This window comes from Cynocephalus volans, chromosome 2, assembly GCF_027409185.1.
Source record: "Cynocephalus volans isolate mCynVol1 chromosome 2, mCynVol1.pri, whole genome shotgun sequence".
In the NCBI taxonomy this organism is placed as follows: Eukaryota; Metazoa; Chordata; class Mammalia; order Dermoptera; family Cynocephalidae; genus Cynocephalus; species Cynocephalus volans.
Genome location: NC_084461.1, coordinates 82,641,069 through 82,667,255, shown reverse-complemented (window position 1 = coordinate 82,667,255; position 26,187 = coordinate 82,641,069). Strand labels below are relative to the sequence as shown.

General features: G+C 36.9%; 1 protein-coding gene across 2 annotated transcripts in view; it reads right to left on the bottom strand.

Annotated features, from left to right (window-relative positions):
- Positions 1-389: 389 nt before the first annotated feature.
- The window catches only part of RHOBTB3 (Rho related BTB domain containing 3), a 57,595-nt gene continuing 31,797 nt past the window's right edge, over positions 390-26,187 (bottom strand). For both annotated transcript variants that reach the window (XM_063086345.1, XM_063086346.1), the window contains exons 8-12: positions 25,449-25,569; positions 15,862-16,035; positions 13,427-13,593; positions 8,541-8,637; positions 390-3,455 (exon numbers count right to left, since the gene is read on the bottom strand). In XM_063086345.1, the coding sequence (XP_062942415.1) occupies positions 3,340-3,455; positions 8,541-8,637; positions 13,427-13,593; positions 15,862-16,035; positions 25,449-25,569 (675 nt within the window). In that variant the 3' untranslated portion in view covers positions 390-3,339. The remainder of the gene's footprint in view (positions 3,456-8,540; positions 8,638-13,426; positions 13,594-15,861; positions 16,036-25,448; positions 25,570-26,187) is intronic.

Below are 26,187 nucleotides of genomic sequence, written 5' to 3'. Positions count from 1 at the left end.
TCTCTCCCCCTCCTACCTGGCTCCTCAGCCCTGAGAAGTCCCAAATTCTCATCCCTCTATTATGTGGAGCAGCTTCTCCACCTCTCAGATCTTGCCCCCCCACCCCCAACACTCAAGCCTGCAGGGGCTCACTTCTATGACAAATAATTAACTGAAGCATTTTTCTAAATAAAGGCAGTTATCTTGCAAAGAGAAATTCTGGTACCAGACATTAAAGGTAACATAAATTTCTTTATCTCATCACACTCAAGTCATCTCAGCAACACTAAATATTTTACAAAATGGAAATTATCCGTGAGACATAATTATGCTTGAGAAAGGCAAGGCAGTATTTCCAAAATCATTTTAGTATTTCATCATCTGAGGTAAAATAACTACAGAACACTTCCTTAAACTTGTTTTAAAAAAGGTTTATTTGTTACAAAATGTTAAATACTAAAGCTGAAAACATATAAATTCAGGTCAGGCTATATTAAAATACACACATACCCTATGCAAAATTATTAAAGGTTCAATTAAACAGATGCTTTAAATAAAATAAAGTACTCTTTGAGGGCATTTTTGTCTAATAACTAAATCGGTGTAGTGTAGTTTTTAAAATTACAGTTGAAAAGTTTAGCTGACTTGGAAGTCAATTCTTCAGTCTTCTGCTGCTACCCAATATGAAGCTATCATGCTGGCTTGGATAGGATGATTTCGGTTATGTTACTGAAAGCTCTATATTACAAATCCAGTTTTCTACAATATGAACATGGAGTCGTTAGAAATATACAAAGGGTTAAATAGGGTGAAAATCTGGCCTGGAAAGGAAAGGCCTTAGTTCTACTGTATGGTATCTTATGATTGGTAAATATATCAAAGCAGAGGTCAGCACAAAGCACACACTCATCTAGAAACGATCTTTCAATTAAAAAAAACCTTCAAAATCAGCACTCATTTCTCCCAGTTTGTAAGTATTTTTAAATTTCTTGTTATTTTAAATAGAGTTAATTGAAAGATATTGAAGAGTCTACATCCAAATGGGTTTAAAAACTAACTTGATTACTGTTCTGACTAGCCCTGGAGAGCTGTGACATCTGGGTGTTTGAATCACTCACAGGTGGTAAAGAACTTTCATAATAAAAACTGTGTGCTCAACACCAACAGACCACCAGCTCCCAAACCCAACTTCCACTCAGGTCAGACAACCTAAAAGAACTATCTATAGCCTATTTAAACATTATATAGTATTTTCAAGAAAATATTTTGCTTTGTAACTTACATTTTTCACCATGCTCAACACCAACAGAGCACCAGCTTCCAAACCCAACTCCCATTCGGGTCAAACAACCTAAAAGAACTATCTACAGTCTATTTAAATGTTAAATAGTATTTTCAAGAAAATATTTTGCTTTGCAACTTACATTTTTCAATATCCTAGATTAAAAGTTACTGACTTAGAATATTAAATGCTGTAATTTATATTAAATGCTGTAATTTATATAATTTTATTTATAAGAACAAAGGGCAGTCACTGCATTTTCCAAGTTCTTAAACTTTCCAAGTTCTTAAAATAGAGACTACAGTCTCTATTCTTTACAATGCTATTCCTTGTCAAGTGGGATTTTCCAATAGTTGAATAACTCATGTGATTAAAATACAAAAAACATAAAATGCATTCTAGTAATCTTCATCAACGCAGTCCAGTTAAAATCAAGTTTCTTGGAATATATCTACAGGGAATTTTTACTGTTTTACTCTGACAGTGTTGGTTTACATACAAGGGCTAACTGTAAGGGATCCTAATATTATAGTATAAAACTGTTTAATCAAACCTTTGAAAAACTATATGTACTCTAAAATCACTGGAAATTAAAAGAAAAGTATATTCCAATACTGAATTGCAGATGGAAATTATGCTAATAATCAATAGCAATCTGTTCTCCATCTTAGGCTTGTGAGCTTCTGATGTAATTATTTCTGTATACATGTGATACAAGAGTAACTATAATTCTGTCCTCTAACCCAGTACCATTCTCTCTACATGTAACAAGTATCTTTTCTTTCAATTTACTGAGTAATCTTGAAGGATAAGATTCATGCTATTCCTCATCAAATAACCTTTCAGTCCTTGGAAAGAATTCAAACAGTTCAAGTCAGTGACATCCTAATCTCAGTTAATAAAACAAACAAACAAAAAAACCCCAAGTCTTGAGCCTTCAATAACAAATTCTCTAAAAAGCATCTTTTTCTATGAGCATCTTTACAAGTTAAAGTGTATTAAAGTCAGCCTGGTTGGTCACTCTTACAATATCTGGTCTAACAGAATGATCAAGAAAGTATTTGTTCATCTGTGATAGAGCCAGAACTATGATGTTCTAAGACAACACAACTCACTTCTCACTTGCCCAGCTAAAGTGGTAGTGGAGGTCCTGGACGGTACAGACGTCCCCAAAGGCAGAAATCCCTTTATGCTCTCTTCCCTTCAGCAAGCCTCCTACTCTTTCCTTGATACCATCGCCTCTTTGCTGCTTTCAGAGAGAATGACATTTGAGCAAGAAAACATAGTATATTTCCTGCCAAGAAATATACATATTTTGGGGGACCCAGTGCAAACTGAAAACACAGGGCCCTTCTTCAAACATTATTAAAAGCTTCAAGAGCACTGAACCTAGTGCAGGGCCTTTCTTAGTGTGGGGCCCTGTGTAACTACACAGGTGACACACTGAGAAAGTGGGCCGTGTTTAGCTTTCCAGACGAATCAGAATCCCAGGGAGGAGACAAGTTAGTTCAGCTGGGTTGTCCAGATGAAAAACAGGTTTTCTTCGTGATGATTCAAACACTGTCACTGATTTGGAATTAAGTGGCATTTCACTTTTCAAAATCCCAGGCAAATTTCTATTTCTAAAATCTCACATTGGACTGATTAGTCTTCTCCTAGATTTCTCATTTTAGAAACAGTTATACTGGGCCTTTAAATGTCCTTTATTTTAATAGAGCAATTAATCAGATGATGAAATTTCTGTATTAATCCTATAAGATTTTTTAAAAATTTTAAACATTCCTTAACTGGGAGGAGTTTTAATATTATTAAGGCAACAGGACACGTTAAAGGGAAAACATAGCTGTGCAACAGCTTTATACTCTAGGGTGAAGTCTTAATTTTAGTCTACAGTATATTTTGTTCCCTTTTAGGACAATAATAGTAATTTTTTCAAGGAGATCTAATAAACACATTAAGCTTTATGGTGATTTTTTAAAAGCCCACATTGGTTTCAGTCATAAGAATTTTATGGAACCCAGAGGTATCCTATCTTTAATAATAATAATAAAGAAGTGTATGTATATAAAAGCTCCAGGTTACATTACTAAACAACGACATTTCCGGGAGTGAATATACTTCCTGTATTCTGCAAGCTGCTTCAAGTACATATTCGATGGCCATCTGTGCTTTTCAACAAAACTGCGTTCTTCCACTAAAATTTTAAGAAAAAAAAAATGTTAATTGAATATATTTTATTTCAGATCAAGTGAAGATATTATCTATTGACTTCCCACTTAACAGATGAGATCCAAGCTCTTTTATATACTCCCTACTGTTCCCTCAAGCCTTCCAAAATCATTTAATACAATTTTGGTTAAATCAGTCATCAGGATTTATGTTATGTGATTTACAATGATATACATCTTCCCCACTGCTTCACCAAGTAGTATTTGATTTTTTTTCCTTTTCTTTTTCAAGAAAACTTTTGTTTTTCCTGGAGATGACCAACTCATTTTTTTCCATTTAGTTATTAGTTTTCTTTGTAGCTCACTCAACCTTCCAAACTCTCGAAAGTCGTCTCTGTGGTTCCCACCCAATCACAGTCGTCAGATCATGTCTCCACTGTGGCTGCCCAGGAGGCCTCCTGACTTCTGCACCCACTCACGCCTTTCTGTTGGCCACTCAACCCCAGGCCCTTCATTTTGTTCTCTAGTTTCGGTGAAACACAACCTTTATTAGTTTCCTGAGAAAGGGCTAAGAAGTATTTTTGAGATTTTGTTTGTGATGAAGTGTCTTTAGTCTATCCTCACACATGACTGACAGTTTGGTCTGGTATAGAATTCTAGGTTGGCGACTCCCTTGCGAATATTGAAGACAGTATTCCAAGGTTTCCTAGTCCCCAAGGGTGTTAAGGACTCCACTGCCACGCAGATTCATAATTCTTGGTAAGTGATCTGTGTGTATGTGTTTTGTTTTGTTTTTTAATCCTGGAAACTTTTACATTTTTCTGTTTATACTCAATGTTCTTATATGTACTCATTGTTCTTATATGTGCCAATCGTGTACCTTGTACATTCACTAGGCTGAGCATTTAGCAAATCCTTTCAATTTGTTGACTCAGGTCCTTTAGTATTGAGATAACTTCTTGTGTTATTTGATAATTTTTTCCCCATTGTTTTTTTCTGTATGAACTTATATTAGTCAGCTACTACAACCTCTGGATCGAGCCTCCAATTTTAAAAAAACATCTTTGTCTCCTATCTATCACTTTATCTTTTTGTCCTACTTCCTGGGAGATTTCTTTACCTTAATCTATCAATTCTTTTATTTAGTTTTTTTGTTTGTTTGTTTGGGTTTTTTTGCTATCATAGTTTTACTTTCCAGGAAGAACTTTTCGTTCTTTTATTGTTTAATTGTGGTAATATACACACGCTTAAACTTTACCATCTTAACCAACTTTAAATGTACTATTCAGTAGTGTTACGTACACTCACATTGTTATACAACCAATCTCCAGAACTCTTTTCATCTTGTAAAGTAAAACTCTACACACGTTAAACTCCCTATTCCGCCTCCCCCCTTCCCCTGGCAACCACCATCCTACTTTCTGTCTCTGATTATTTCTTTACTTTTCTTTTCTTTCTTTTTTTTTTTTTTTTTGTCTTTTTCATGACCGGGACTCAGCCAGTGAGTGCACCCCGCGGCGGGAGCGTCGCCGCGCTCCCAGCACTGCACTCTCCCGAGTGCGCCACCGGTCTCAGCCCTCTGATTATTTCTTAACAGTGTTCTAGTTCTGCTTTATGGATGTATATCTCTCACTCTTTGAGGGTATTAATTTTAGGGTATTTTTTTAGGTTTTCTTCTACTCCTGTGTCTCTCTGTTCCTCTAAATTTATTATCTTCTATTTTTATTTATTTTGTTTCATTGTTGGTATCTATATTTCATGTGGGAGATTGCTTCAAATATCAGTTAATCCTCAATGATCTCTTATTTTGAGAGAGCATTTTTACTTAAGATATTTAAGAGTGAGATACTGGAAAGCTGTTTGGAAACCTTTTGGGCACAGGTAGGACTAGCTGACTGGTGGAATACACCATAGCATGATTGGGCAGATATCTGTTGGGTTTAGCAGTGCATTCCCAAATTGTACCTGTACACTTTTTCTCTGAGGCCACAGAAGGATGCTTCAAATTCATGACCAGCGTATGGGGGTTGGGGTGGCAAATATATCACTGCCGGAATTTTAGAACGTCAGTAAGGGAAGGAGCCTAGAACTTCCCTAAATAATGTCACATAACCCCCCATGTTTCAGTCCAGCTCCTCACCCCTGATCTCAGCTGTACCCAAAGTTCATGATTCTATAACATTTTTGGTCTGATTTCTCCAGAGATAAACCTATGAAGATGGAGAAATGTTTGCCTGTCTGGGTGGAGTGGGGTGTGGCAAAAGCTTCTTAATCAACATTTGACTAATTCCACTGCTTTCAGCCCCAAGGCTCATTCTGGTTTCTAAAACACCGGGTACCTCAAATTTCTAGGGCTTTTGGGCTTCTGCTGGGTTAATCAGCTTGTTTCTCATCAGTATCCTCTTCTGCAGACTCTAAGCTTTCCTTTTAAGTCAATTTCCACTTTTCTGTCTACCATTTAACCTCATCTATTAAAATCTGGATTAACAAGATCTTGATCCAAGCTGCAGGACCTAGATAAAAAGAAACAAAGCTAGCTGCTCAGGGAAATTAGTTCTAAGTTTCATTAGGAGCAAAGGTGACATGAAACTACTCCCTCAGTTAAGATTAAAAAAAACAAAGTAAAGTTATTACAGATGAGCTCTGGAATCAGCAAAAACAAAGATAAAACAAACAAACAAAAACTCCATAATATGCAACACATACTGTAATACCAAGCTAAATGAAACTGAGAATAACGAATCCATAAATGTCCAGGGTAACATATTCCTGTGCATTGCTACTTGTTTTCAAGGGTCTAGTATATAAAAATCTTATATTTCATGATCTGTTTAACTGAGTTCTGATATATCTGTGCCTGCATTGACATGAGATCTTTTCCAGTCTCACTTTTTTACTTCTAATGCCTCTACAAAAGGAAATTCTCAGTCAAGAGAAAACAATTCGTAGAATTTTAACAATAAGTTGATAACTTTTGAAGCTGAAAAATGGGCATTTTTACAAGAAAGCTTTAAAGTAATTGTGGCAAGGACCCTTTCCAACTTCAAATGACCAGGTGAAGTGGGCCAGGTATGAGGCAATAGGGAAGAAAGGTGGCTGTGACCCTCTGAAGAGGACATGCTCCTTTCAATGGGCAGCTGGAACCCAGATACAGGTTGTTGCTTGTGGGAAGATGGGCCCAGAGTAGCCAGATTGTCCAACTTTTCAAAAGAAGCCAGAAATTTGAAATTTTTAAATACCAACACTATTTTTAAAAAACAGCAATGAATACAACCATATGTGCAAATAAAACCCCATGGCAAGCTACTTTCAACCCACAGACTACCTGTATGCAACCCTTGATTTAGACAATCGAATTTTCCCTTATCTAGTAGGATTTTTTCCCTCTGCTCAGGAGGATGCGCACCACAGCAGTCTCCTGGAAATGAACAGGCACTGGAATCAGAGCTTTCAGGATGCCTGTTTTATTCCCATCAAAGGAACCGAGGACAATCACTGACACAGCTCAGCTCCTCACCCTGCCATCTCAAATTACACCTTGAAGCCCTGCTTTTCACAAGGCCAGGTGGTCATAACATACTTTATAGGCAATTGTGTAAGTAATAAAATATAATAAAATTAATAACTAAAAGGATTTAAAGAGCATCTTTCTCTCAAGGTTGTAATAGTACTCCATGTATATCATACATCTATATAAGAGTAAGTGGAAAATAATCTTATTCTTATTTTACAAATGAAGGTGACCTAAGGTGACATAATGAAAGTGGCTCTAAGATCAAAAGGCAGTTTGTTTAATTTTTAATTCATTTCTTAAAGAATACCTATGTAAGAATATCCTTACTGACGACACATAGTCCTATCTTTATGAATAGACTTTTGTTTTTCATGCACAAAGTAGATGGTTAATAAATACCTGTTGTTTTGCTTTGACTTATTATATTATTCTACTGTATTAATAGTTGAATTCTATCTAAGGAGGCTCCCAACAGGCATACAACGTCTGTGACTGACTGAACACCTCTGCCCAAAACTGACTTGCGTGTCCCTTGGCTTCCTTAACTGTACAACGTGTAGCTAAATGAAACCAAGAGATTTTCACATCTTTTATCAGTAGAACCCTTTTTACAAAGCCAAATTCTATATAGAACTCTAGGATTAAAACAGATAAAAGTGGAACTACTCTGACTGATGGGGGAAGGAAAGAGTCTGAGAACAGTAAATTTAAGCTCTTTCTTCCCCTTTCCTCTAGTCCCTCCCTCCTCTTCTCCTCACTTGCCCCTAATTTCTGCCCCTTAGCCCAGAAGACCTTTAGGTATCTCCATGGATATTTCTTTGTCCAGAGTGTGAAGCTACTTGACTGGGTAATCTTTCATTTCCTTTTCCTTGAGTCTTTTTTTTCCCTTGAGTCTATGCTGGTAATAACAAGAGCAAACCACTGTATCTAAACTGATCATCCATTCTGACAACTATTCTATTTTCATTCTTTCTTCTTCTGCAGTACTCAGAAGCTCACAGTTTGATTGGTTTTAATCTTTATAATTTACCTTAGAAATCACATTACATATACTCTGTTCAGTGAAGTTTCATAACACCCTTTGATCAATAAAACTTGTTACTCCAAAGTAATATAATAACTCCTATACAGATATGCTTCATAAATGTAGATATCCAGTACAATAAAACTATGTATTATAAATAATAAACAATAGTTAAATTCCTTTACAAGGAAAAAAATTTTAATCTGTACTGTTTTGCTTCATACTTAAGCAGTTAAAACTAAGATCGTGTTTATCACAACCAAACACCACCTGAGAATACATTTCACCACCTAATCTATTTCAGCAAAAAAAAAAAAAAAAGCATTTAAAAATGGATGGGAGTTATAAAATAATTATTAGAAAACTTCTTGTGTAACACAGGTCAGGCTCCTTATATAACACAGGTGACTGTAAATTAAGTGTCCTCAATTACCACATTGCATAATTTAAAAGAATGTGTTACATTGACTATTGTTATTTTGTTAAAACTATTTCTATTTCTACAAATTATGTCTCAAACCTAAGAACAAAGACCATAAAGTTTTCTTTTCAAAACAAAAATTGGCAATCTACCTGAAAGATCCTGAAATTCAGGCTTTTGACTGAAGATGAGGTAGTTAGTGGCAATGAAATGAAGTAGCCAGGTTGAAAGGCAATCAGAGTGGTGAAACTGCAAGAAAAATGAAAAGTGAAACACCATTGTACGTAACAGCATCATGATGATTGTGATGATCAGGTGGAGAGAATGGTCAGGGAGAAATCGTGGAGAGCCCATGTCCATGTTCAATGTGTCTGCATGTGATGCAGCCTCAGTCTACTGTGACAGCAGAAAGGAAAAGGAAGCATTACTAACAAATAATAATAAACTTACATCATTCAATGAAGAAACCAAATCAACAGTGAATAACAGGCTACTGCTGCTGGAGGGGCCAAGGTCTTTAAGCAAATGCTTCGCTGCATCTGTGGTTAACAGAGACTATTTGAGGTCCTTGAGAATTTCATTTTAAGATGTTAATCTAAGGTTAGGAACTTCACTACTGCACTTGCATCTGTGTAACAGACATAACATTATGGTGAATGATATCTAAACAATATCTGAAGTTCATCTCAGGAGCAAACCAAAAAATATTTTGAGAAGGAAACATCATTGACTTAAGAGGGTGGATTTCGATGTATAAATATTTCTATAAGAGAGTTTCATCTGATAGTTGCTTTTAACGGGGTGTACTGTTATACTGAGCAGGATTTCCTGCACAGTTCTCATTCTGAGTTTCAACTGCTATTAATGGAGGGAAAGCTCAGAGCAACATGGCCATTGATATCATCACCTTGGTGCCAATCCAGGGACAGTCAATGATCCATCCAACCACAATTCAGATTAGTTACTTGCTGGCAGGCAATTTTGGTACATAAGTACAGGGTTTTTATTATTATTATTATTTTTGTGGCATAATATTCATAACATAAAATTTGCCATTTTAACTATCTTTAAGTGTACAGTTCAGTGACACTAAGGATATTTACATGGTTATGCAACCATTACCCCTGTCCATTTCCAGTACTCTTCTGCTCCAAACTGAAACTCTGTACCCACCAAACAATAACTCCCCTTTCTCCCTTCCCTGCAGACCCTAGTAATCACTATTCTACTTTCTGTCTCTATGAGTTTGACTATTATAGGTACCTGATATAAGTGAAACCGTACAATATTTGTCCTTTCGTGTCTGGTTTACTTCACTTAGCATAACGTCTTCCAAGGTTTATCTATGTTGCAGCATATATCAAAATTTCATTCCTTCCTTTTTTTGAAGATGACTGGTAAGGGGATCCTAACCCTTGACTTGGTGTTGTAAACACCACACTCTCCAAGTGAGCTAGCCTGCCATCTCTATATAGGGATCTGAACCCGTGGCCTTGGTACTATCAGCACCACACTCTCCCCAGGGAGCCACGGGCCGGCCCTAAAATTTCATTCCTTTCTAAGGCTGAATAATATTCCATTGTGTGTATATACCACATTTTGCTTACCCATTCATCCATTGACAGACATTTAGATTGTTTCCACCTTTTGGTTAAGTATATCTCTTTTCAGGACAGTCAAAAATATTAAATAAGCAATAAGTAACACTAAATTGAAGAGAAAGTTGTAATCTCAAATCTTAAAGAAGAAACTCAAGATTTGCTCTTTTAAAGAGATATATATAGCATGAGAATGTTTTGTAAATTCACAGATCCCTTGTATTTTCATTATATGAAATCAAAATTTTCGAGCCCGTGGCGCACTTGGTAGAGTGCGGCGCTGGGAGCGCTGCGACGCTCCCGCTGCGGGTTCGGATCCTATATAGGACTGGCCGGTGCACTCACTAGTTGAGTGCAGGTCACGAAAAAAGGACAAAAAAAAAAAAAAAAAAAAAAAAAATTTTTGAATTAGAAGGGACTTTATAGTTCATCTCATCTCACATCACATTTTAACAATCTTTTCTGCCCTTATCTTTAGCAGATAAATGTGAGTGATCTCAAGGGAACAGAGTAAGAATCTGTAGCTATTTGAGCAGAAGCCACCCCTACTATTAGATGATTAACCCAGAGCAGATAACCTACATCAGAAGGTCAGGATATTGCCTAAGGGCTGTGACTTTGAAAGAGAAGAAAGATCACAGAAATGAACAGCTGACTACAAAAACATGCTTAAAATGCAGAATTTTATTTTTGACCAAGCTTTAAGATATCATAATTGGAGGCTGTTGAAAAGAGATGGAATGCATCTCACTGTAAAAATAAAAACTAGGTTTTTTAAGGAATATGTGCTGACCCAAGAAAATAGGTTTAAACTGAAATAAGTAACAGAATAAAAAAGAAAGGCATTGAAAAACCATAAACCAAACTTAAGAGCTATATGAAAGATGTGGAGAAAGTACCCAGAAACTCACAGGAAAAGGTCAGAAATAAAAATTTTAGCCTCAGGTAGCCAATTAACATATAGACTACAAGTAAGAAGATGAATTTAAATTTTTACTAGGAGAGTAAATACAATTTTGTAGGCATCACCAAAGTTTGGACAGATAGGGTTTAAATGGGAGTAGAGATAAGAAGAAATTCATCCTATTAGGGGAAACAAGCATCTCCTGTATGTTAAGAGTTCACCTTGATGGAAATACAGGAACAGAGGGAAGAATCATGGTAAAGAATTGAGAGGTTAGAGGAAAATGGAGGCAGAAGTAAGAGAATACCAAAACTGTTCATCTAGATAAGAAGGTATGAATGGATGACGTTTTCCTGAGGCACAGTACAAAACTGGCGGAGATGATAATAGAGTGATTAGAAATTTTGACCATTCAGAGAGCTACTAGGAATCTAATTCTGCCAAAAGATAATTTTACTTCCTAGAAGTCAGAAACAGTGAGGAAAAAGTTAATTAAATTTTGACCAACAGGATGAACTGGCAGGTAAAGTGGAACCTAAAATTTGGAACTGCTCTTTCTTTTTTTTTTTAAACTTGGAACTTCAAGAACTTGGGAAGAAAATTTTCCTGTTATCTGGAATTGATAATTGCCACCAGGAATAGAATAAAGGAAAACTGGCAAATTCAGGCTCAGACTTAGCAAATAAAAAAGTCTCCAGAAACAAACAATAAAATTCAAAAAGAGTTGGTATCTTAAACTTTCTAAATTCAGGGGGAAAACATAGGGATAATCACATAGAAACCACAGAGTCAGGGAAAACAGGTTAGGAAGAATTCTGACAATGATCCTATTGAGGAACCAAGCATGTGTGGGTGTGGGGAGGCACCTAAAGAAGTCAGTGTGACCACACAGGGAGTTCTCTTCTGTTGTACATGAGCAATTTAAAAGGTTAGTAAAAGATTGGAAAAAAAAAAAAGTAGCTTGTGTCCATTTTTTAAAAAAGTATGACAGACTTGTTAGAATAGTATGAAAACAACACATCAGAAATGAGCTAAGGTGGAGAAAATGCTAGCAAGAATAAAAATGAATTTTTAAGCTAAATTTGGAGGGGAGCTATTTATCTCAAGCTCAATGCAAATATATTACACAGAGAAATCAGGGTTACTAAAGTTTTTATTTGCTTTTATTTACTTTTATCCTTAACATTAAATACCTATGACCTTAAAACTTCATTATGAGAGAAATGAAGTCCAAAATAATTAAGGAGATAGTAAGAGAAGACCTTGATGCTTTAAATGAATTCTTTTCTATGCCCAGAAATATACATGTTGATTAACGAATTCATCTCAGCCTGGACACAAGCTTTTAGCTGTCACAGAGTTCTGTCCTTTGCCCCATAATGAGGCTCCATTTTAGCAATGTGGATGAAGACTAAGTTATCATGCTTTTTACCCTGGATGTGAAAGTTGGTAGTATAGATAATATGTTGTAAACCAGGTAATAATTTAAGAAGCCTTGATAGTCTGTAGTGACGAGTCAAATATATTCCTGTGAAAATGACCTAGAGGGTTCCGCTCACTCCAGCTCAGCACACATCAATGGAGTTCCGTAACCACCACAAGCCCTGCAACTGTCTCAGGTGGTGGATGAATGGCAGAATAACCAAGGGCAGGATGATCCATCTGAAAAGCTGTCTGCTCCCAGGGATAAAAGAGAGCAGGAATGAGGAGATGGTAGATTTTTGACTTAGGATCACATCTGGGGGGTTTGGAAAGTGGATTTCAACACAATCCTAGTTTATTTATACACCTGGCCCAGTACTTTGTCAGATTCATATTCTAGGGTCTTTGTAACTGCAGTTACTCAGAACTAATTTAATTGTGTAAACTGTCTGTTCCCTAGAATAAACAGCAATACAATTCTTAAAAACAAAATGGCCCTGAACTTAGAAGCGTCCAGAAGGCATGGTATACTACTGTGATTACCAACCTCAAACATTTTCCTAACTATATTCTAATACAGTGAGACATACCAACAAAAGGCATTTTGCAACGATTAATGAAATACACCAATATCTCCTATATACAACTGGTACTTCAAAACATGTTTATGAAATGAATGAATGAAGAAAGAAACGAGTTTGGCCTAAGCATCTTTATCAGCATATATGGACTGATCCTGTCATTTTCCTTTCAGGAACCCTAAGATGTGACCTTTTTTTGGAAATTTCAATGCAAATTCTATTTCCTTTAATGCCTACAAAACACAGTACAGCACTACTCTCAAATAACTCTAAGGGCCACTATTTCATTGAAAAAATTTCATATCCCTAAATTGTACCTCCTTAGAAAGGGATTACACAAAAACCCCTAATGCTTCGAAATTACCTGGCCACAGCAATTATTGTGAGGGCACTTTATACTCAATCAGCAAACTTCCAAACTGAGACTAGTATTAATGTATCTCTTAGAAAATAGAAACTTTAAGAGAGCAGTATAATTTTTTATAGTATTTTTTTAAAAAAAATCAAACAACCAGATACATCGGGCCAATTACCTTGGCCTTTTTGAGCAAGTCAACTATATCGAGGTTCATGGAGGCCAGCTCCCTGCTTGGCATGCTCTGTAGCTGTGTGATGATGAACAGCTCACAGATGTGCTGCAGTCTGGATACCTGGTACATCTCAGCACAGATCAGCAGACACATGGCCTGGAAAATGCCAGCTGAGGAGAAAAGGGAAGATAAGTGAAAATGGACAATAAAACCATTTCTTTTATGACCTAAAAAAACCCCACCATACAACAAAACCCCAAAAACTTGCTGACCGTACCATCAAGGATAGAATAGAGTGCCTAGGAGAATCCTGGAGGGAGTCAGTATTCTAAACTATTACTCTATTTTACTTATTTTGTTTTTTTTGGCAGCTGGCCAGTATGGGGATCTGAACCCTTGACCTGGGTGCTATTAACACATGCTCTAACCAAGTGAGCTAACCAGCCAGGCCCCCTATTATTACATTTTTAAAAGAATCCATTGAAGTCTTCACACTAAGAAATGAATTCATTCTTTTTCTCTTTTGTTTTTTTAATATTCTAGAGAAGGCAATTCTATAATTGCCCTTAACAATCAATTCCAGGGTTATCAGGTAAATCTTTCTGTTAGGTAAACTAAAAACCTGCAATTTCTCTTTCTTGGCTTTAGTCCCCGGGTTTGTTTGTTTGTTTGTTTGTTGTTGTGCAACCATCACCACCATCTGTCTCTAGAACTTTTTTCATCTTCCCCACCTGAAACTGTACGTTAAACACTAACTCCCCATTTCCCCTTCCCCAGCCCCTGGCAGCCACCCAGTTTGTTTGTTTTAAACATTTCCCTATATGTCTGACTTTCCATGTAATTCTTTCTTATTCCTCCTTAAATTCCTTACATTCTTTTGTAGCTATAAAACCAAGAACAGTGTGTATAATAAATATTTAACATAATGAATTGAATAACTTTCTTTCTGCAGTTTTCCCAATGCATATATTCCAGTATCTGGCTTAACTTTCTGATTATTCATGTTGACTCATTTTTCCCCACACACTTTTTTTTTTTTTACCAATTTTTATACTGCTTTGTCCTATAGCTATTACTGCTTTCTGAGCATTTTTTTCTAATTAGCAAGATAAAACCTAAAACTAGAAGCTTCCACTACTCTAGTGAGAGAATGATTGAAAAACCAAATTTTTCTATTACTTTAAATCTGGGCAAATTTTTTATTTAGTATACAAATTTATCAATATTGAAACAATAAACAATAACACTGATTTCCAGATGAGAACAAACACTTTCATTTTTATTAAGCAAAAAATAATAAGCCAGTCTTTAATACTGACAGTAACAACTGTAACTGGCTCCAAAATACTGTATAGTTAACTGCAAAACCAGAATTAATTCAATTATAAAAGGAGCGGGGCGGGCGGAACTCCTTAAACCTTTCACTAGAGGACTTACAACTGTTTAAAACTTATTTCAATAACAAACACAGGAAATTTTCCCAGTTCTAAAAATTAAAGCAGTGAACCTGAAGAGGTGTGATCTGAAAATACATTTTAAAAAAAAATTTGCTAGGGTGACTGGCCAGGTTCCATAATTAAGGTCTCAGGCTCCGGGACTAAGCTACCTGGGGCTTATTCTAGCTGCGTTTGTGGTTGGAGCCATCTGGTGGCCAGAGGGTGAAGACTAATCAAAGCGTGCTTCCATGCATCCCAAAGTTCCAGGCCTGTTGAAAGAATTTTGCTATTTCTCCAAGGTGCCTCCAACAAAAGGAAACCTGCAAGATCGGTTCCATCCTGTAGCTGTCATAGATGGTTGGTTCCCGGTCAAAGACAGTCTTTGATCACTGAACTTGGAAATAAATCCTACAGTCCACTGGGCATTCTAAATATCTTAAGAAAAGTTTTCAGAGAAGTTAGCTTTACTAGGAGAGTCTGACTTCAGGAGAAGTAAGAAGGAGGCCTTTAAAAATCCCACATCCTTTGGTCCAGAAAGAAGACCAAGTTACTGGGGGAGAACCTCAGAATACTGAAAATTCTTAAAAGTGCTTCAACCAGAAATCAAAGCCATAAAAGCAGTAGTCCAACCCTTTTCTTCTTGTGGAAGAGATGGTGCTCCGCAGAGCTTTCTGCCCCAGTCTCTAGAATTAGCACAGCTGCTGGTTACCACAAGACCCCTCCATTTCCAGGGTATCTACAGTGATCGCCATGCTACTGGTGCTGGCTGGGACATGTGAATTTTTGCCAGAGTCTGGGAACCCATATGAAGCATCCAGTCACTACTTGGAAGGCCTAAAAATTCACAGTTGTCCCAATACCACCGCCAAGTGCCTAGCACATTCTGTGATGTCAACTCTGTTAAACCTTAAACAAAAACAGATTTCACAGGAAGTACTTTATCAAAATGGGTGACAAGGAAAGAATGAATGGTGAGCTATTATCTAGCATTTACGTGCTTACCTGGACAGCAAGAGTCTGTGTACAGGTATTCTAAAAATGACAAGAAAGTCTCTTTGGAAACACCATAAACTGGAATCAGGACACTCTTTGCTTCCATGTAATTTCCGTTAAACATGGCTGCCATCACTTCACAGCGGGCCACCAGGATGGCCCTGTGGGCTGGCACTGTCGTACCTGAAAGGTTCAAAAGGAAAATAAAGACAAGTGAGGTAAACCTGCCCAGTTATTATTCCAGCAATTTTCCCTCTAATCGGAGTGGTATTGCATTAGGCACAGCTAAGCTGATAAGGAGAAACCAAATTTTGGGGGTGATAACCAGAATTAATCTGGAGACTTCTTAGTTTTAAGTGGAACAATAGAGTTCAAAAGTTGACTTTGAAACTAACAATTTGCAAGTCAGCCAACTATTTGTTACTTCGTTTACATTTTCTCAAGATAGAAACACTGAAATGAAATATTATGCTTCATGTTTTTATAATGCACCATCTATCCTTTCCAATTGGCTTGAAATAACACCTCCCTGCACAAGTGCCTCCCAAGAAAACAGCCACGGTACCCTCCTTGGCCAAACTCACAGAACAGTCTCAGCCAGGTTTCCCCTTAACAGAAAGAGAAAACTTAAGAAGTAAACCGTAAGGAGTCTGTTCATCACAGTGGGAACAGCAAGAGAAACGCTTGTGGAGCCAAGGAGAGCATTATCAGACCACAGTGAAAACTCAGAAGGAGATGACCTTAGCCCTGCTGTATCCCCAGCACACTACCTCCCCAGGGAACCACTGTTTCCCACATGAACAATGCCTGCTTCTGGAAGAGCCAGCACTTTGAATTTTAAAGGCCCCCTCAGCCCATACACAGCACAGAAGCTCATTCAAGTAAATTGACCCTCAGGGAAAGCTGGCTAAGTTTCCAGCTACTGCTCTGCCACACATAGGCAGTGCCAGATGGAGTCACAGGTGGCCTGGCGCTCATGGGGAGATGAGGCCATTCTCCCCACTTCTGCCACCTTAGGAAACCTGGAACCCACACTGCCAACCTTCAGGTCAGCCTAGATCAGTTCAACAAATCGTTATTGAGCACTTACCAGGTGCCAGTCATCGTGTTAGGAATCAAAGATACAAAGATGAGGAACACGAAGTCACCCCTGCTTTGGCACAGTCACGTTTTTAGTTTAGTGGAAGACACCACAGCCAGAGTGAGTGACAAAACTGCCCCATTCCAGAAAGTAACTCTTCGAGCCAAACCACTCTTCTCTGCCCAAGAGTTTACCTATGTATCCCTAAAATCTCATACTTACCAAGGGTATATATTACTCTCTAAAATGTTTACAATTATCGGGTTCTTCATTCCCTTTAAACCCAAGCAAAGCCTTTCCTGACTCAGGAAAGAAAAGTTAAATCTAAACTCATTGGCTTTCCCCAAAGCCAATAATTCCTCAGGATCCACAAGCAACACCTGACATTGCCAGCTCTCAGCCTGCTGCTTGGCACTGTGGTTTGCACAGCCACACTTCCCCCAGGAGCAGGGACACGGCTTTGGGGAGTGCTGCAGCCGGTCAACACACACCTACCAGGGGCATCCTCCCCTCTCTGCCCTTTCCTCTCTCTGCCTCAATGTGACAGTGTCCATCTATGGGGAGGACCAGTTTCCATAATTAAAGCATGCTAGATACATTTGTGTACAGCAATTAACAAAGAATTCAAACAGAGAATGCAATTTGACTTGTAATTTAAAAGTTTAAAAATTTTAAGACAAATAGTCCTGAATCAAGGCCCAGGAAGAAAAAAATTAAAGATAAATAGGGTGTCATTTGAAAAAAGAAAAAAAAAAAAGAAAAGAAAAATTAGAAGCATGACAAACTGCATGGTTTATTATGTAGGTTAAGCAGGAGGATTTCAGATTGACCAAAAATACCAAGTGCATAGTAGACAGGGGTGGGATTTAATAAGTGACCTTGAAATTTTAACAGAAAATTTCCACTGATAATGTGATTATAACAGAGATACAAAACCAGCAACAAAACACTCAGTACATTAAAACATTTTTAAGCCCATCTCAAGGTTGGAATTTAGTTTGGAAAACTATCATGTATCCAGTTAAGAAAACATTAACTTCTGTTTCTCACTCTTTAAACTACTGTTCTGGTGTTAGAAACTGTTCTGTTGTGAAATTCAGTATAATTACTTTTTAAGCACTGTACATAAAGATATGCTGAATGAACATAATGCAGTGTTGATGTACTAACTGGCAATAAGATCAAGTGCAGAATTACTTAGGGGAAAAAAGACATCAATTTTCTAGTGTCGGGGTTACAGCAATAGCTATGCTAACTGTATGGCTAGGCAAACCATAACTAAAGCCAAAACATTCTTTATTTTAGTTAATAGGAAGTTTCCATTTGTAATGTCAGGGCTAGGGCTCAGACCCTTCAAACCCATTGTACAGACTGGGTCACCATACTCCTCACATGCCAAGCTGGGTCACCACACCCCTCACAGGCAGGTCCATGCTAGGTAATTGGGAAAGATCCTGGGAGCCACTGGCAGATGACATGAGCTCAGTCCTCAGCAGTAGCAGCCTCTCGGGGCATTCCAGGGGCACTGGCAGCAACAGCCTCCAGCAGCAGTAGCGGCCTCCCTATGGCCCCAGTCCCCTCCCCCCCCCGGGAGGTGGGGGTCCCTGTAGATCAGAGCCACTCATCCTTTTATACTCAAGTCCAATAACCCAGGACACCTGGGCACATATGGGCAATTACATTAGACAACCAAGGAATACCTGGGTGCCCGTGCATATTATCATCAAATGCTTGGCAAGATTCTGAACATCTGAGGGGCCCTGACCATTTCCCTCTATTTCCCCAACATCTATTTAAAAGATAATCACGTTCCTTGAAAATGTCAAGGCCAGCCAAACTCTTTCCTTCGTAGTATTCATTTGATGTTAACAGTTTTAAGAAACTTTTTCTAAGGAAAAGAACTGTAAGAGTGAAACAAAATTTAAAAGCCCAAGTTTTCTAGTCACTTCACATAGATTATCAAAGATCTTTGTTTTTACTGTATAGTAAAATAAAATATACTTGTCAAACTTTCTTTGTACTACTTTCCAGTTTTCAAAAGTGAAATTTTTAAAATTGTTTTTGGTTTTATTCTGAAAAGAAAAAAAGATACCTAAGTCAAGAGACATTTGGCATATGTACTATATAAATAAATAGGGAAGGAATATAATTTTGTAAAAGAACTTTTCATGTGATACAGACTCAAATGTCAAAAGGAAACCTATATCTTTTTATATCACATCTAAATATCTACCAAGACTAACTTTAGAAATACTGTAGTAACTTTTTTTTTTTTAAACAAACCCAAATAACAAATCAGGGTGGTAGTAAAAAAAATACACATATATATTTGATGGTAACTGATTACAGGGATAGTATCCCATGTCAGGGTTTTATATCCTATGTCAACTCCAGACAGTTCTTGGTGATAGCCTGGAACATTTTAAAGGAAGGATTTGCTGCTATGCCTGGGTTCAGTAGGGAAAATGTACATTGATCCACCCGTGTTGACTGCCATTGCAGAGGGATGGAAAGGGTCTACACATCAGGCTTCTGCTGGTCTTTTATATGTACTATCTCACTCCTCATGATCACTCCACGAGGTAGAAGTTAGTATCCACCTTTTACAGGCAAGGAAACAAAGGATCAGAAATGTAAAGTAACATGGCCAAACCTAATAGTAACTATGCATCCAAGCAAAGATCCCAGCCAGGTCTTTCTGGCCCATGTCACTACCACCTCATCAAGAAGCATCAGTTTATCACTTCTGGTCTAAATTATTCCATAGATTCTGTTCTCATTTAGGTTTCCTTAAACCTCTCATGAAGTTGAATGATATTTATGCAAAAATTGGAAAGAGTTATTACCTGTGACTTCAAATTTATTATCATCGCATGAAGAGAAAACATTGCATTTAAATGGATATTTAACTTAAATTATCTTTTCCATTATTTCACATAAATTTATATTGAATACTAAAGCTACATCCAAATAAAAATTATTTTACATACATTAATCTTTAAAAATATATTTTACATTATAATGTATTTTACATTATAAATATTTTAGGTAAAGCATACAGAAAAAGAATTGCAAGTTCATCTGAAGACTTCACTATAACTTTTAAAAATTTACTTATTTTATTTATCTATCTTTCTGGATGGCTGGCCAGTAGGGGAATCCGAACCCATGACCTTGGTGTTATAAGGTTGTCATCAACGGAGCTAATCAGCCAGCCCTTAAAATGTTTATAATTAAGATTTGAGACAGTTTATTACCCAACTATTACTCTGAGATCTATCTTAAGTTCAATATAAATAAGTTTAAAATATAAAAATACTTTCCTTCCCCATTTTTGGTATAAAACATTTAAATTAACAAGTCAATCACAAAATTAGAGATATATTCACACTTCAGCTATTTCCATTTACACCAAAAAAAAAAAAAAAAAAAAAATCAGACATTACAAGAGTGTCATTAAAATTTAGCTGCCTGTTAATAATTTAACTACAATTAAAACTACAGGCTCAAATGCTGTCACACTGAGAGGCATTGATATGACCTAAAAAAGTAAACATTCATGCCTGGCATAAATTTTCAGAGAATGACAAGAATTTAAAACACGATACATGAGAGAATGCACTTTGATTTGAAACAGAGCAATAGCGATGATTAAACCACTGTGAAATCAATATAATTTTTCTAGTTTCATTAACCAGGTGGTTCAAGCCCACTCTCTGGTGCCCACCTTGAATTAGAAAGGTGCACATCTCTGCTCCACTACCACTAGGCAGCTAGGGCTATGAATAACAATACCAAAATACAGCGTTGTTTCAAGACTTGAGCTTTACATATGTGAGTTCTAGTAGAGTTGCTACCAGAGTAAGTGCTACTGTATTATACTATAATTTTATTATAGTATATATTAATAATTATTATAAAAATGTCTCAATACTAAAAGGTTCAATGTATCAGAACAGATTTGGCTTTTGATCTGTATAATCTGGGCATCTTGATTCTAGATTAGAATATTAAAAATACACGGTCATATCAAATTTGCAAGAAAAATTAAGACGTAACTGTATTTAATGCTGATGAAGATATACTAAAACAATCACTCTCATTCACTACCAATGAGAATATAAATTGGTACAATCTTTCTGGATATATACAATTAATAGCATACATGGAGTCCTATGGATGTTCATATCCTATGACTAAAATCTATCCCAAGGAAGTAATCCTAATTTCAGAGTGAGATATTTATATTAAATCTTCAATGCAATTATTATTTCTAATAGTGAAAATGTAGGAAATAACTAAATTTACACCTGTAATAAAAAAAAAAGAATATAACAGTCAAATGACAGTAAAAATGTTAAGAGATTTTTAATACCATGTAAAATGCTTATGACACAAGTTCAAAAATAAAAGATGTACAATTGGATAAACAGTATGCATTACCTAGCTCCCGCCCCCTTTTTTAGGCAGAGGAAAAATGACCAGAGGGAAATATGTCAAAACCAAACAGTGACTGTCACTGGGGATTATGTGTGATTTTTTCATCATTATATATTATTATCTGACTATCCTACAATAAGCACTTACAACATTTTTCAAATCACCACTATCTGCATTTTGTTTTCTAAAGATAACCACTGTTCACAATATGATATGTAAACTGCCAGATCCTTTTTATGCACTTACGAACAAAATAGACATATTTTCTATACTGCACACAGATATTGATATTCAATGCTGTACCCCACATATATGTACAATTATCTTTCAACAAATAAAAAAAAAAGAATAAAGAAAAAGTTTAAAAAATAAATAATTTTATATACTGGGGCATATTACTGGCTATGAATATGATTCCTCTGACATGCCAGTTATAGTACCAGTATCACATAATTTCAATGCTCAATAAAAAATAAATAAAAATAAAAAATAAATGGGACCATTCTGTGCACAGTGGTCTATAATAATCATAAATGACTTTCATAATCAGAAAAAATAATAAAGTTTCTTCATGAATATACATTCAACTATTTGTCATCCAAGGGGATGAGTTAGATCAGTGATTTCTAAGTCCTCTGCTTCCTTCCTCATTTAGATTGCCTCTGGTTTTTCTCCTTCTCCCTATACACTCTGGAAGAATTGCAGAAGTATATCAGAGAATTGGCCCTAGTAACTGAGCGTGACGCCAGAGTGGCCACACTGAGGTGAATGCAAACATGTTTCATTCTATCAGCAGATGATGGACACATAGCCTAACCCAAGAGGATCAAGAATTTACTCAACATCTTCCAACTCAGGACTGCTCCTTAGTATTCCCACTGCTACCTTGCAGGTGCAGACAGAATCAAAGGATGGCAATGAGGGAGTTATACAGCTCTCAACACTAAAATGGACCTTTCAGGATCTGTGTGACTCACCCTGTCTGCTTTGCAAATGAGAAGACTTGAAGGCCAGAAATGTTAAGCGACTTGCGCAAGAACACACTGGCTGGGATGCAAAGCAAAGCTGGAGCTAGGGCTCCAGACCCCAGACTCAGCCCTCCTCCAGAGGCAACACCACTGCCTTCTACAGCTCCCCTCTCCAACTTTCCGAAGCTAGGCTTGCCTCCCCTAGAGCTGACATCCGAGAAGCTGCTGCCAGATCCCACTGCCACCCTTCCTGCTTCTCTCTGTCCCAACTCCCCAGGAGGCCCTGGTTTCTGAGCTGGGGAGGCTCCAATCAGCATCACATCAGCTACCGCCCATCATCAGCATAGGCATCCAACAGCCCTTCCTGACCTCAGCCCCTGCACAGATAAGGGAGGGGGTGAGCAGATGCCTGCAAAAGACGTCAGTAAGTGCGATAATAGAAGAAATGCAAGATTTATGCGGAGAAAGGATCCTCCACATCGCTGCTTATCTTGTCCTCCTAATCTAACATATATTTTCAGGTGTTGCATATTCCCTTTGAAAACCTTTTCAGGAAGTTACACTAACATGTTTGGTGACATGCCTCCTATGCTAACTATAAGGAGATGTTAATATCTGCTATGCAAATTATAAGCAAATTTGGTAGCTCTGTTATAACACAGCAAGAGAAAAGATGAAGATGGAGACAGTCCCTAACTCATTAATCTTTGACAGGGCCACACCTTCATATTCAATTTACTGGGTAAAAGTTACTCTCAAACTATGCTACGTAATTAACATCCCTAGCAGAGAGGTGGACCCTCTCTTTTTACAGGTTTATAACAATGCAAAGTCTTCTGGAAGAGCACTTATGCTTCAGTTGTTGATTCCAAGTTCAGAATCATTACTCTCATTAGCAATAGTCATTTATTAATGGCAAGTCACAGTTCTCGGGACTGTAGGGGTCACACTGATGGAACAACATAGATCCTGTCTTAGTGGTAATTATAAGTTTCCTCCTGACACCAGGATGGTTTTCCTCTCACAGTTAACTTCTAAAGCACACACAAAAAGGAGGAGATGAGTCATTTGGAGAGTAATGCAAGAGTTGGTCTCTAAGTGGATGACTGGGGGGTTTGGGAACAACCAAAACTCTAGTCAAGGGGACCTAGGTAAAAAAAAAAAAAACAAACAGAGGACTAGAACATGATCATGACTTAGGAAGTACCAAATCGACTATAAAGTACCTGATTTGTATCAAATACTGTGCTAGTGGTAAGAGATGGTCGGCCCAGTCACATAACCAACAGTGAACATCATCCAGGAATGTCAGAGATGTTTGTTCTGATTAACTCAAACACTATATTCTATGAATATTATAGCATGGAAGACATTCACCAGAACTCACCATGGCTTGGATGAAACACCACTAGAAACTACTCTACTATGTTCACCATGTAACCTTCTGCTACTAATTCTTTTTCTGGTTATGAAAAGCAGTGCCCTAGGTTGTCATATAGTCACTGAGAGGGATTGCTCCATCTTACACCCATCTTTTGGAGTCTGCTCAGAATGAGTCCAATCAACCCTGAAACATGGATGTGGCTAAAAAAACAGTGGTCCCAGGAAGTTATTTGGAAAAGAGCATTCAGCCATCTCTGGTGGCATCAATCACCTTCTTCTGGAACACACAAGCCGTGTGCCATCTTTCTAAACTGAATTTTTTAAAAAAAATTAGTTTTATAAGATAAAAAACTACTGTTTTATTTATCAGTTATTATTTCTGCTCAACAATTGGATGTGATCTTTTCTGTTGGAATGTGAAGCTGCTTAGATGATTTGTTTCTTTAAATGAACAGAACATAACAAGCATTTTTAGTAAATGTCTTCATCAACAGACATTTTTCTCCAAGAAGCTAATGATGTAATTCTGTAATCACCAGGGGCTTTTTCTCTGACAAGCCTTGTTCTACCTACAATGAATAATTTATGAAAGCTGACTTTAGATACACACTTTGGATTTTTATTTTAGCAACTAATAAATCAAGGTGTGATAATATCAGGGGCTTAGTGAGAGTTAGTTTTAGGTTTCTCTAAAATGACGAAAGGGTCACATAAAGTCTGTGGCCTCTGGTTAGCTTTCTTTTTTTTTTTTTTTTTTTTCAATCTCTTTTTATATATCTCACAGTCACTCTTATTGTCCCAATTTCAGTGTCCCAGGCTCACACTGCACACAGTAGCTTGCCAGGAGGTACTTTGGAAAGTTTCCAATTCACTGTCTTGGCAAGTGACCAAAGTTAAAAGTTAAATCTTTCTGAGGAAAGATTTTTTTTTAAAAGTAAATGACCGTTAGCCACTACACATTTCTACCATAAAATTAGAATTATATCTTTCTCTTAGTAATAGCACATCTAACGTTCTATTTAATTCATACAGGAGCAACTCCTCCTATCCTTCTTGTGTAAATTGAAGGCATCTGATGATTCATTTTTAACATTATTCTTCTAATCTACTAAAGTGACAAAATTACCCAAGTGAGTAATCAATAATGGACATTAAAACAGCTCATCTTTACTAAAATAGGTGGCATTACTTTCCCCTAGAGATAAGCAGCAGCTCTCAGTTGCTCTGGTGACAATTCTCAGAGTGCTGTGAAGAATAAATGTAGTGATATCTGTGGGTGCCTGACGTCGGCAGGCAAGACCCTCAACCCATGGTTAGGTTCCTTTTGCTTAAATGGAAGGAAAAGAGTTGAATAAAATAAACTCGAGGTAATAATTTTAAAGGAGCTGGTTTCAGATGAATGAAAAACTAGGATCTTAAAGAAATACACAAACAAAAACGTATAATAACATATTACAGATCACCGCTCCCTTGCTGGTCACTAAAAGTTAATCAAGTATATGGAAAGGTAAAAATACTAAGGAAAATATAAATTCTTCTTTTTATTTTAATAAAGTACTTCATTTCACTGGAAGATTTTGTTGAAATTCAGGTAGTATTAATCTACATCCTGCAATTGAGAATAGTCATTCCTTCACCCCAAATATTCAAAGCTGAAATACAAAGTGAGGAAAGAGAACAAAAAAGAAAAATGAGTAACAAACTTTGTAAAAGTTGAACCATACCTTGTATTTCAAAGACGACATCAGCAAGCATGGGTTTATTAAGGAAAAACTTGAGGGAAGTGTTATAAAACCACAGAGGTTTTCTGGCTTGATAGGTTTTGCAGTTTCTTAGGCAATTAATCTAGAAGGAAAAACAGATATGAGGGGAAAGTTTGTTCGGTATGTTTTGATAATGTATATGGGCTGGTTTGAGAATTTGGAAAACTGTGCTAAATGTCTAAAGAAATAATGATTACCTACTCTGTGGCATCTCTGATCCTCACTTCCAAAGGAATTTGCCCTCAAGAACTACATCTTCATCCTGTCAGTGAGTAACACTATACTATTCAGCATTCACGGCAGTAAACGTCAGCTAAAGACAAACTCAACTCTACAGCTGAGACACTGTAGGATCCTGAATCCCCATGAGTCTTTGTTGGGAAACAGACAATGGTAGTCCAACCTCATATCAATGCACAGTAAAACACATTACACATACAATGTAATTTGTTCACTGAAAAAGTACATAGGCAAAAATATAATTTGTAATTAAGAAAAACACATTTTTCCCTTATCACACCACATCCTTCTACTGCTTACTAGCTTAACATTTTCTCCTGAAGAAATGAATATTAAAAAATACCTGAGACTGATGAATTGGTTCATCTCCATCTTACTCTCCAATCTTATAATCCTAAATATTTTTCCTACCCACAGCAGAGAAGTGGAATCTATAAAAAGTTGCCTGGAGTCTTCAGTC